Source organism: Anolis sagrei, chromosome 1 (assembly GCF_037176765.1).
Source record: "Anolis sagrei isolate rAnoSag1 chromosome 1, rAnoSag1.mat, whole genome shotgun sequence".
Taxonomy (NCBI): Eukaryota; Metazoa; Chordata; class Lepidosauria; order Squamata; family Dactyloidae; genus Anolis; species Anolis sagrei.
Genome location: NC_090021.1, coordinates 17304317 through 17317852, shown reverse-complemented (window position 1 = coordinate 17317852; position 13536 = coordinate 17304317). Strand labels below are relative to the sequence as shown.

General features: G+C 39.3%; 1 protein-coding gene across 2 annotated transcripts in view; it reads right to left on the bottom strand.

Annotated features, from left to right (window-relative positions):
• Nucleotides 1-13536, bottom strand: part of PSME4 (proteasome activator subunit 4) — a 104439-nt gene that overhangs the window by 43661 nt on the left and 47242 nt on the right. For both annotated transcript variants that reach the window (XM_060754559.2, XM_060754560.2), the window contains 8 exons: nucleotides 11461-11726; nucleotides 9924-10110; nucleotides 8395-8484; nucleotides 6833-6897; nucleotides 5270-5420; nucleotides 3546-3644; nucleotides 3240-3309; nucleotides 395-462 (listed from right to left, as the gene is read on the bottom strand). In XM_060754559.2, the coding sequence (XP_060610542.2) occupies nucleotides 395-462; nucleotides 3240-3309; nucleotides 3546-3644; nucleotides 5270-5420; nucleotides 6833-6897; nucleotides 8395-8484; nucleotides 9924-10110; nucleotides 11461-11726 (996 nt within the window). The remainder of the gene's footprint in view (nucleotides 1-394; nucleotides 463-3239; nucleotides 3310-3545; nucleotides 3645-5269; nucleotides 5421-6832; nucleotides 6898-8394; nucleotides 8485-9923; nucleotides 10111-11460; nucleotides 11727-13536) is intronic.

Genomic DNA, 13536 nt, shown 5'->3' with positions numbered 1-13536 from the left:
AAAAATTTGCATTCTTTTGGGAGGAAGTTCCAGAGGCAGAGAGCGATCATGGAGAAGGCCCCCTCTCTCGTTCCCACCAACTGTGCTTGAGACAGATGTGGGACCAAGATTAGGGCCTCCTCCGCAGATCGCAGTGTTCGAGTTGGTTTGTAAACAGAGATGTGGTTCTGCAAATAGTCTGGACCTCCCTAGATTACAGAGTTTTTAAAAACTGCATTGTTAATAGACGTTGGGTATGCATCATGCAATACACACATATATACCCATTTTATTGATGCATCTATTTTAAAATACAATGTTTCACAGCACTTTTGTTACTTTTCACTGAAACCAAGTAAGAATCAGATATACAGCCAGGGCATCCAAAGTTAAAATTAGTGTTTCATATAAATACCTCTGACAAAAGCTGAAGGTTCCAGAGCAGCTCTTTATCTAATTCTTCATCACGCAATACATCATCATCTAATCAAGAAAAATATTATACCCACAGTTAGGATACTGCAATATGCAACGCTGAAGCCATATTTACAAAAGTCTGAGAGATTATAGAAAGTGAAGCTATTCTGGTTACAGTCCGTCAAATGCTCTTGAACAACTGAACACCTTTTTCTGTTTTCATCTCAGCATCCTCACACCTCAATACACAAATGAAAAATTATATTAATTAAATTAAACAAAGGAAGGCAGGCTGTGGCAATGCAGGAAGCCAGATGCCATAGCTGTTTCTTACGAATGCTAGTGGATATGTTTGGTGCAGGCATGCAACATTTTTAGGTATACGTGTAAAAATGAGGTCCTTATTCACTTATTTTAAGGTGATGGATATGGGTGAATCACACATCTTCCTAATCAAAGTTGGCTCACAGGTGAAAGATTTTGAATAAGCCACCCACACACAAAACAGAATCTGGGCAGAAAGACAAGGTAGGGAACAGTGATTTATACAGCAGAAGGTTTGAAACAATGGGTGAAATTATTTGCTAAATTACGCCCAGCAGTTGTTCTAGCAAATTTCTTCCAGTGCAAGAAAGATTCTGAAAACTGTGCAATTTCAAAGATTGCTCATAATTTAGGATTTCTTTTTCCATTGCTAGGAAAAAGCTGTTTTCTGAGCAAAACAGACCAAGAAAATCCCCATGTGAACATTTTGTAAAGAACAAGTCATGAAATACAGATGTTTTGGGAGTCTTCTAGCACCCTAGACATTAAATGAGAGGAAAGGGTTGCATAAACTTTGATAGAATAAGTCTACTTCATCAGAAGCATGGAGTGAGGTGTCTAGGGACATACCTTCAAAGCTATGAATTACATATGTAAATAGCATCAGAAATGCAAAAGATGTTGGTAGGTGACACTTTCAGTTTTAATATGCATGGGAGACAAAAGGAGGAGGAAAAATATTGCCTAAAGCCAATGTCAGTAGATAATCATATGAATGGCTGGGAGAGTTATTTGAATGCAGTAAGACGCTAGCTGGGAAACAGAAGAGATGTTATAAACTAAGCAAGATAATCCTAATGAGGCTAGTGTTATAGTATGTATACTGTGCCAAGAAACCACAGTCTCTGTTCAACACACTGCTGACAGACAGGAGTTTATTTATATATTCTAATTCAGCTGCTTCTCTTTCCAAATTTCCTATGTGGCTTGGGGGAGGGGGCACATACTGCTGTTCTGAAGTCTGAGATGTAATCTCCAGGAAGACTAAACTGTTCTGCAACTATTTATTATGCATTCCCATTCCTAATATTTGATTTATGTCTCCTTCTGCTGCAGATATTAACAGCAACGAAGAGGGTTGAGGGGCACTGCTGACAGAAGATGGTATATATCACATTTGAGGATGTGAAAGTGCCTTTAATATTGTGGATGATGTAATTAGGCCCTGTGAGGACATTTCCCAAGTAGACGATTAGGAAGAGTTGACAAGCGAGTTTGGGGCAAGGTTTTGTACCATCTCCTTCCTCTCCAGTGTTGTGTGTTCTCCTGTATGTTAGTAATCCATAAGAGATTGAGAGACTTAACTGTAGGTAACTAAAACCTAATATCAAGAACCCTGAGAGAGCAGCATCAATGTCCATAATAGTAGTTCACTAGTTTTGAATCTGAATAGTCTCATTTGGGAATTGTAAGTGACCACTACAGAGGTTCTGCTGTTTCCTGTTTTTCCTATGTTCATATTAGTCCAAGATATAAGTCTGATCTGGTTGATCTTAGTGTTTTTTGCTTGTTTGATTCATATGATGTGTCCTCTAGCTCAAGAGATGCTACTTATAATTCCATGTGAGTTTTCCAGGCTGTATGGCCATGTTCCAGAAGCATTCTCTCCTCTCCACATCTATGGCAGGCATCCCCAGAGGTTGTCAGGTATATTGGAAACTAAGCAAGGGAGGTTTATATATCTGTGGAAGGTCCAGACTGGGAGAAAGAACTCTTGTCTGTTGGAGGCAAGTGTGAAAGTTGCCACTGGCCACCTTGATTAGCATTGAATGGCCTTGGAGTTTCAAAGTCTGGTTGCTTCCTGTCTGGGGGAATCCTTGGAAAACTCACAGCAACCCTTTTGAAATTTGTTTAGTCAGCAATTACAGATAAAATCTTAAATATACAAAATGCTAATATGGAGTAGTGGCAACTGGTTGACCAGACTTCCTCTCTAAGTCATAAAGATGCCTGGGTTATGCTGCATTGGTCACTTTCTTGTATCTCAATCTAATAAATAATAATAATAATAATAATAATAATAATCTTTATATCCCACCACCATCTCCCCAAAGTGACTTGGGGCGGCTTACAAAGGTACTCCAGGGTGCATATGTAACATACAACAGGTAAAAACAGTATATAAGTATAAAACAAGTCACATAAAATTATAACAACAAACCCTGTCAACACATATTGCATAAAATCAAACTAATACAATTTTTAAAACAACAGTAGATAAAACTAGCTGCCGTCAATTCACAAAGTGCCAAGTGTCAACTTCGTATGGGCCCATTCAGCCTACTCGAGGTCAAAAGCCTGTTTGAACATCCATGTTTGAACATCCATCTACCAAACACACTACTTGCTGTTCTGAAGATGTTGACGGGGAAAAGGGTGGGATATAAACAAATAACAATATGAATATAAATACTATCCTCCAATAATACACACACACACACACACATTTCAAATTATAAACAAGAAATTCACAAAGTCAAATAAAAAGCCAGTAACATCATAAAACCACTGAAACTTACTGAGAGTAAGATGTGTGATTACACTGCAGCAATGGGGTACGAAGAGCTTCAAAGACTCCTCAGGGCAGCACTGAAATGTCAAAGAATCACATTCTACATTAAGGTATTTTTGCAAGGTATTTTTAGAATAATTAGGAATGTGTTGAGCAGCCTTGTCTCTGAATGGGATAACATATCAATAGTCATATAAGTAGGGGGTTGAACTAGAAATTATTCCTTGGGTCAGTAAAACACAAGAAGTTATGGTTAATTTTTAGTTTGCATCTCAACTGAGAAGAAAGAGGAAGAGAAAGAATAAAGGCTCACTTTCACAGCAGCTCGACACATGTCAGCTACCATTCGACCTGCCACTCTTGTCTCAAATATATTGGAAACAGCAAAATTGAAAACCTTCTCCAAGGCAACCTACAAAAAAAGAAGCAAGAAAATATGTGATATAATAATCAAGTAGCAAATGTTACTGGGTAAAATATGTACAGTACTCAGATCTCAGGAACTTAATGATATATAATTTAAAATCGTGGGGGAAATATCTCAGAAACTGAAAGACAAATCCAATCTCAACAATGGCAACAATAACATTTCTGACAATTCTGAAGCTATTGGAAATGTAAGTAACCTTTGTCTTAAAATGCATTTCACTCATCAAAAAAACAAAAAACCCTTCACCAAAGTTTTTTTTCTACGTGTCCAACTTTCCACTGGAAATACTGTTCAATGTAAGGGGCACAAGAACACCCCCCCCCCCGCCTCCACGTCTCTATTAATGTTAGAGAACGTCTATTGGTAAATGCATTACTAAAGAAACCCAAAAGCATGAGACAGCACTGTTTGTGTGTCCTGTTTACACAGTTCCCTGGGCATGAGCACAGCAGAAGACAGTGTCCATCAGGCAAAATTTATGTTAGGCCTCATTGGACTTGTTTGTTTGGCACAGTGCTCTCTTCTGCTGCCAATATAACTTGCTGAGCACAAGAAGAAACAAACATGCTTGCAAGAGACCTATGAACCAACTTGAAAGATATGGAAGCAGTTTATAGATTCTCAAAAGCATGCTTTTTTCTGGGTGAAAACAGCATCTTGCCTTTATCTGTTCATCCACTCTTCAAAATTCTATGCAGGATATTAGCATTCGTGTGTAGGAAAAAGTCATAAAGGTTTGGATGAGCGATATCTGATACTCTTGGGAAAAACACAGTTTGCACTTTAAAGCTAAGATGATAGAACACACACAATTAAAGTAAAGCAGGTTTTCCCTTGACATTAAGCCTAGTTGTGCCCAACTCTAGGGGGTGGTGCTCATCTCCATTTCTAAGCTGAAGAGCCAGCGTTGTCTGTAGACACCTCCAAGGTCATGTGGCCAGCATGACTTCATGGAGCATTGTTACCTTCCCACAGAAGTGGTACCTATTGATCTACTCACATTTGCATGTTTTCGAACTGCTAGGTTGGCAGAAGCTGGGCCTAACAGCAAGAGCTCACCCCATTCCCCGGATTTGAACTGCCAACCTTTCAGTCAGCAAGTTCAGCAGCTCAGCAGTTTAACCCGCTGCGCCACCAGGGGGCCCACTAAAGTTAAAGTAGACTTATGAAAAAGAGAAAAAAATGAGCACAATGAACAATTTATATAGCCCAGGTACAGGCCCAAGGAAATTAGGTCCTTAAAATCCATTTTTTAAAGTTTCTCACACACCAACAAAATCAAGACTGTGACATCACAAAGTCAGATAATGTCTTGATATAGAAATACTGGCCACAGAGATCCAAACAACTGTAGAGCTAATCTGTTTTCACATCTTGAATATGACTTTTCCTATCCCACTTATCTTTGAAAAGCATTTTGTGATGCAATATGAGGATCTTCTGTTTACAAAGAAATAAATGGAAACCCTCTAGGCATGCCCAGACCTTGACTTCATTCCTGCATCATGACACTTTTACTTTATTTGTGCCTAATATTTTTACAGCACTGCAAAAACTCTTCCATTTACTTCTAAATTGATATAAGAGACAATTCAATTGAAACACACCTTGAATATATCTTTTGAACACTGTGTGAGGATTGTGCTGAAAGTGGACGACAGGCCTAACTCCACTAAACTCTCCAAATGAGTCATCTTTTCAGTTTCAGTCTCCTCTCTTGTTTGCTCCAATGTGCTGCTTTCTATGAGCCCAAAACACCTAAGGGAAAATATTATCAACAATGACACCGTTATTCTACAAACTTTCTCACAGGTGTCTCCATACATAGGCAAAATACTATAAATATCTGTGGGATCTATTCCCATGGATTGTGAAAAACCATAAATCAGGTCAGTTCTGGAAGAAGACCAGACTGCAAGCCATACACACTAGTTTTCCTCAGTCAAACCATAAATTGTTAAAATAAGCAATGTGTGGACAAAATAAGTAACAAGGTACGTTTGTAGGTTTTAGAAAAATGGCATTCATAACTTTTTTGAAAAGAAAAATGATGTGATATCCTTTTAGCAAATGTGGATCTCCATGGAGATCACCTTTTGAAAACCACTGGTCAATGAAAGGTATGACCTTGTTAGAAGTCAGCCCTTTGAAAAAGTGATGTTCACAAGCATTCATGTAATGGCACTCAGGTAACTCAGCTGTTCAACTGATAACCATGTCTTTGAACTGCCGGGGACAAAGACATGCCACTGCACAAAACATTTACTTAGTTAGCAGAGTATTGAAAAAGTTTCTTTAAAGTTAAAGTTAAAATTGCTGTTGCCCAAAGAATATACTCTCCCTTGAAACCTCTTAGTTTAAAAACAGGCACTCAGAGACAAAAAACAAAGTCTTCTTTAAAAAGTAACATCTTGTTTACTCACAAAAATCTTGTATTAATTCAATATATAGGCACATTTATAGATAGAATGTAGTTTCTCTGCGTTGAGAACACAGGGCATCATTCTCAATCAATAGTCCATAGTACAAAGTATTTAAGTATATATCTTATGAAAGTCCAAACTGTATATGAACTCAAAAAAAACATATAGTAAATTGTTCCTGTATAAGTCCAAAATGCAAACTGCTTACATTGAGGTTCAAAAGCATACTGCATCCACCTCCACTGAGGTCTAAAGCGAATGGCTAACATTGAAGTCCAAAAGCATACTGAATAACAAAATGGAGTGTTGAGTCTGAACATGCTCAGTAAAATCACATGTCTGTACCCCCTTCCACACCAAAGACGTCAGTCTGGTACCATACAAATTCCAAAATTCCACAGCATGGATTTATATAAATGAAAGTGGTGTCAAGTTGCTATAGTTCTATAGTACAGATGGGAGAAACAACACCAACCAATCTGTTTCTTCAAATACTAACTCAAAACACACCTGTTTAATGAGTTGTTGATCTCAACCTCCAATAATATGATTGTATGCCCATTTTCTTCCTTAGTAAAAAAGCTGTTGGGGAAACCTAGCAAGTGGCACCAGCAAGACTATCAACAGTGTGTTCTAATTTAGTCCTATAACATAGACAAGTATCTGGAGAGAGACCTCCACACTGACATTAAATTATGAGTGACAAGGTTGAAATATATAGGAGCCAAATGAGCCATCCCAACTTGCCTGTCCATGAACTGCAGTACAAAATCTTCAAATTCAGCAGAAGCAGAGCACAGTTCTCTTTCCACCTATGATTTCAAAGCACAGAATAAAAATAAAGTTTTTTTTCCCTCCTTGTCTCTTTACAAATTATGGTTTACATTTAGTCTCATTTCCGTTTGCTTTTCCCCACACCTTCCATTGTTAAATGGAAAACCAGCTCTAAAAGATGTTTCTAGACTTCATGTTTAAGGTCCACAAGAGAAAGAGTGATGTTTGGGAGAGTTACTCCCTTCCTGGTTTTAATGATTAATGGGGATTTGTCTACACAGCCACATACTTGCTTGTAGTCTGCAATACACTTCCCAAACTGCAGTTAAACATTTCATATCAGTTTTATATTAATTATGAGAATCATTATGTCATATTCAAATAATTTTATTATTAGTAGGATTAGTATCAAAGAATTCTACTCTCCACCTCCAGTTCTCTACACATTCTTTATCAGAGCCAAATAGGATAGAATAATAGAATCCTAGAGTTGGAAGAGACCTCATGGGCCATCCAGTCCAAATCCATTCTGCCAAGAAGCTTAACAGCTCTCACAGTTAGGAAGTTCTTCCGATTGTTCATGTGAAATATCCTTTCCTGTAGTTTGAAGCCATTGCTCCACATCCAGGGCAGCAGAAAACAAGCTTGCTCCCTCCTTCCTATGACTTCCACTCACATATTTATCCATGGCCCTCATCATGTCCTCTCTCAACCTTCTCTTCTGCGGGCTAAACATGCCCAGCTCTTTAAGCTGCTCCTCACAGGTCTTGTTCTCCTGATCCTTAATCATTTTAGTCACCCTTCTCTGGAAACATTCTAGCTTGTCAACATCTCCTTTCAATTGTGGTACCCAGAATTGGACACAATATTCCAGGTGTGGTCTGACCAATGCAGAATAGTAGCATGACTTCCCTGGATCTAGACACTATAGTCCTATTTATGCAGGCCAAAATCCCATTAGTTTTTTTAGCTGCCACACAACATTGTTGGATCAGTATTGTTGACACATACTGCTGTCGAGCCAGGTGTCCCTCATTCTGTATCTTTGACTTTCATTGTTTCTGCCTAAGTGTTGAAAAGCTAAAATGTGTCCACAGAAGGGTGACTAAAATGATCAAGGGTCTGTGGGACAAACCCTATGAGAAGGCTGAGAGGAGACATGATGGCCAGAACTTCAAAACCTGCTAGCATTTAGACTGTTAAGATAAGCATTGCTTGTGTGTATGTGTGTGTGTGTGTAAAGTTTGAGCTTAATTTTGGGGCTGCAAAGGATACCATGCTTACTTTCTTCCAACTTAAGCTTCTACTCACACTATTATAAACCACTTTAGATTTTCAAAATGGGAAGTAGCATACCCATGTTTTAAATAAAAGAAATAATTTCACAGAAGGATGCTATTCTCCCATATTTACACTTGGAATATATTTTCAAGCCGGTACTTGAGACTGCTTTCTACTTCATTAGAAAGCATTTTAAACAGATAAATCTATAACAAAGCATTTTAAATAGATCAAATAATCATTCAATATCTTACCTCTGTGAGATCATTTCTCTCTTGTAATACAGATGAGCAATCTACTAAAGGCACAAGAGTCGAAAATGTTGCGATAAACTGGAATGTGATCTAGTGGGAAATGCAACGCATGTTTCAATTACATAGTACAGTAAATAAAGAAAAACAATCTGAAATAAAAGGACAACACTCTAAAACATGAAATAAATAGGGCCAGCTAACACTTCCCAACAAAGGATTCCTCCAGGCAGGACTCAGCCAGGCCTTGAAGGTGCAAAGCCATTAAATGCTAATCAAGGTGATTAATTACAATATTAACACTTGCCTCCAACAGACAAGAGTTCTTTCTCACACCCTGGACCTTCCACAGATACATAAATCTGTGATTCATAAACCATGATTCAATGTTATACGCATAAGCATAAACAAGCTGAAGCAAGCTTTGCACTCCCCTTCTCCTTTCCCCCACGGGGCCCGAAAGTATAGTCTGAAAACTTGCTGTTTTACCTTTACTTCATTTATAAATGTTATGTTACAACGCAACACAACACAATCCAATCTATACACATTTTGGCAATTCCCTGAAAACAGTCCTAGGATTCATGGAGAACAAGACATTGATATGTAGATAGCTTCAGTCAGGTCCCTTCCACACAGATAAATAAAATCCCACATTTTCTGCTTTGGCAGTATGGACTCAGGGCCCTTCAACACAAGCCATATACCCAGAAAATCCCACAACATCTGCTTTGAACTGGGTTATCTGGATCCACATTGCCATGTATCCCAGTTCAAAGCAGAAAATGTAGGATTTTAGTCAGCTGTGTAGAAGGGGCCTCAGATAACCCAGTTCAAAGCAGATATTGTGAGATTTTCGGCCTTGATATTCTGGGTTATGGCTGTGTGGAAGGGGCATCCGGCATGGGCCACATGCAATTTTGGGGCTCTATGAGGCTGGCTTTGCATCCCACAACCCCTTCTGATTCCCTGGACCATCTTTTTCTGCCTCCCTTAAAAAAGGTGAATTTGCTTCCTTGAAAGTTCCCATGGCCCTTCCACACAGCCATATAATCCAGAATATCAAGGCAGAAAATCCTACAATATTAGCTTTGAACTGGGTTATCTGAGGGCCTTTCCGCAGTCATAACCCAGCCTATCAAGGCAGAAGATCCCACAATGTCTGGTTTGAACTGGGTTATCTGAGTCCACATTGTCATATATTCCAGATCAAAGCAAATAATCTGGGATTTTAGTCAGCTGTGTGGAAGAGGCCCCAGAAGAAGCAAGAAAAGGATCCTTGCCATTTCTGAGGGGAGGGAGCTGTTGTTGTTGTTGTTTTGGCAGCCCATGGAGCTCTCAGATGATCCCAGGGCATAAATATTTGTCTTTGAACCTGCTGCACTTGCCCAGTCTTGCCAGAAGTTAAGGAGGGACTGAAATATGGGAGGACTAACGGGAATGAAGCTGTGGAAAACTTGAAGTCATATTCTAGAGTGAGCTAAAATAAACTGGCTTGTGTCATAGCAACATGTGGAGCTCAATATACTCACCATGCATTTGCTAAAGTCATTTGGATCTACACCAGGCAACGCTCTCATCAACAGAGGCAACATGTGCGTTGGACCTTCAGGAAATGACTTGCCTCCAGATACCAGGCTGCGAGCGACTCCAATTACACAGCTTAAGGTGGCCGTGAGTTGATGAGGTTCTGTTAATGTCTCCAGTGCAGGGTAAGTTCTATGCAATGTTATGAGGAAGAAAAATTCAAGAGGTTTTTTTTTTAAGTTTGATAACGTTCCTTTTGCTGGAGATCACCAGACAAGCTCGTTTACATGCATATGTGAAGTATCACAATTAGAAGCTCATAAAATCAGAATTTGATTTCAGCACTTTTAAAAATAATTATTTGAACAAACACTTCATACATATTAACTATGCCTGGAGGTATATTTATTTATTTTCCATATTTATAAACCGCCTTTCTCAGCCCGAAGGTAACTTAATATGAATGTATTTAGTTTTAGCAATTGATTATTACAGGGAAAAGGAAGGTGAAACGGGTGGACCATGGGTCTGATAATAAAGGGACTTTGTTGCAACAGAAGAAATAAATGACTTTCTCTTTTCTCTCTCCTACTGTCTTGCCTTTCTGGTGACAGGGTGATATAAGTGACAGGTTGGTTATAAAAAACGCCTATTCTGAGCTTAAAACTGCCAAGGAGAACTAAAAACATGACAAAATTGTCTACCATGCCTATCCAAAGCCCTAAGGGCCCTGATTTATACAGTCCCATTCACTTACTCTGATTGATTAAGATATTTCACACGATGGCTTTGTTTTTAAAGACAATGTTTTTAAAAATTTTATAATTATTCCAAGGAATTCGACATAGGACATTCAAACAGCTAACTTTGCAGATGGCCACTGAAAATACAAACTGGGAAACAGGTGGATGGGTAGGCAGGCAGCCTGCAGAAGTAGAAATAATGTGGCAGAACACGCTGTGCCTGCTCTGTTTCTTGGCTCTCCATCTTAGAATTCAAGGCATTAACACTAGGAAAACTCAATATGTTTCTGTTGAGCTCCAGGAAGATGCAATTTATGAGAGACTGAATTTCAAACATTTTACTAGCTGTGTAATGCAATCTTTAATACAAGTAAAATGAAGTTATACTTAATCCACTCCGATTTAGGACCGCACTAAAAACATAAAGGAAAAAGCTCAACATGCTTCATGAGATCTGCAACTAATTCTATGACTTCAACGGGTTTGTTTTGATAGCTGCTTTCCATTACATTTTAATTGTTTTATAGCAGAAGGAAATATCTGGACTAGAATAACAGGATATACATATAAAAAACATAAATCAATAAAAGAAGGGACTGATGTGCAAATTAAAACAAGCAAGTGGATAAAAAGTAGAAAGCGGTAACAGTGTGCACCTGAACAAACAAGCACAGAAAGTGCAATCTTCCTTCTGAGCTTTCCAGCTGCAGAAAAGACAACATTTTGGCATATGTTTTCCAGAGCACCTGAGCACCATGTGTTAATAGCTTATTCTGAGTTTCCATCTTTTAGTACTTACTTTTCAAGTACTGGTGGGATTACTAACTCAGGGCTCATTAGTGCAAGGTTCTGAAGTGCTTGGGCTGCCTCTAGGCTTCCAGTTTTGCTGAACATGGCCAGAAGGACAGGCTGAATAATACATTCTACAAAGTCCGTTATGTCCTGATCAGTAAGTTTATGGCTATCAGGCACAGGAGTAAGCCAAGTCATTTTCTTATAACGCTCACGATGCAATCTTCTGACAACACTACTGGGCAGCCGCTGAAGGAGCTTCATTAGCTTGTTCTGCCAACACAGAGAGAAAAAGGCAACAGAATCAATTTCGTTTAATTAGAAGCAAAGAAACCAAAAAGAGCCTTTTTGCTGTCTCTACACTCCGTGCATTACAAATAAGACAATGTAGGCTATTTGTCAAAACACTTGCTATGTGCTTCTAAAAGTGAAAACAAAGTGACTAAACGAGTGCATTTTGCACATTTTCCATGCAATATACCAAGATTTTCCTCATGGGACAGAATCAAGAAGAGGGCATTACATCTGGTCTAGTTTGCCACAAAATACAGACTCAGCTATAAGAAACAATAATGGATAATGATCAAGAAACCTAAGCCTAAGATGTTCTGTATCACACATTGACAGGACACTGTATTTAAATCAATTTAAAGCTGTCTATTTAAAGCTAGTCATGAAATTAATACAACATAAACTGTCACAATGACATGTTAGTACTTTGCATGATAGGTCATTCTTGGATAGGATGAGGAGCAACCCTCAAACCAACAGATTATTTGCATGTTCGAAAACATGCAAATGTGAGTAGATCAATAGGGAAGGTAACGGCGCTCCATGCAGTCACGCCGGCCACATGACCTTGGAGGTGTCTACGGACAACGCTGGCTCTTCGGCTTAGAAATGGAGATGAGCACCACACCCCAGAGTCAGACATGACTGGACTTAATGTCAGGGGACTACCTTTACCTTTTTAGCTTTTCAATATTTATTTTATTTATTTATTTATTAGATGCACTTATTGACCGCCATTCTCAGCCCTTACGGGCGACTCATGGCGGTGTACAGTACACATAAAAAGACAGTTACAGAGGCCAGTATCAACAACATATGACTATACAACAAATACAAACTACATAAAAATCCGCTTCGTCTCTTAGTAGAATCATAGCCCGTCTCATTTTCCTTGTACCATTCCAGTTCTCATTACCATAATGTTGTTGCTTAGCACTTAATTAAATGCCCTCTCGAACAGCCAGGTCTTAAGGTTTTTTCGAAAGGACATGAGGGAGGGCGCCTGTCTGATGTGTGCCGGGAGAGTGTTCCACAGCCGGGGGGCCACCACCGAGAAGGCCCTCTCCCTCGTCCCCGCCAGCCGTGCCTGTGATGCAGGCGGGATCGAGAGAAGGGCCTCCCCAGACGATCTCAAGGTCCTCGTGGGCTCGAGGACCTTGGAGCAACTTGAGAAACTGCAAGTTTCTTCTGGTGTGAGAGAATTGGCTGTCTGCAAGGACGTTGCCCACAGGATGCCTGGATGTTTTACCATTCTGTGGGAGATGTCTCTCATTGGAAGCTGGAGTTGACAGATGGGAGCTCCCCCCGCTCCCCCAATTCAAACTGCCGACCTTTTGGTCAGCAGTCTTGCCGGCATAAGGATTTAACCCACTGCGCCACCGAAGCTCTTGGAATTCCAAATTCTTTTAGTTCCAGCCATTTACTCCTTTCCCTTGCTCACCAGCTTTAATGGCCTTCCTAATTCTAAACAAACCACCCTTCTGATCAAAATCCCACCCAATTATATTGGTACACTTGCTTTTATGCAGCTTTATGCAGCCAAACAATGAGCTGGAGTGGATTGCTCCTCCTTCTATTCAAGAACAACTTATCACACTTAGGTATTAACATTTCATTTCATTCTCTGAATAGGATAGGAGGAGGAATCCGCTAACCAACAGGCACCTAAAATTAGGAAGAAATCACTGCATAAAAATTATCTTACTGCCTAGCCCACCATTCAGCCAAATGCTGACTGTGACTTTTACTTACCAATTTTATAGTGCCTAATGGATATTGAAGGCTTTCTCCA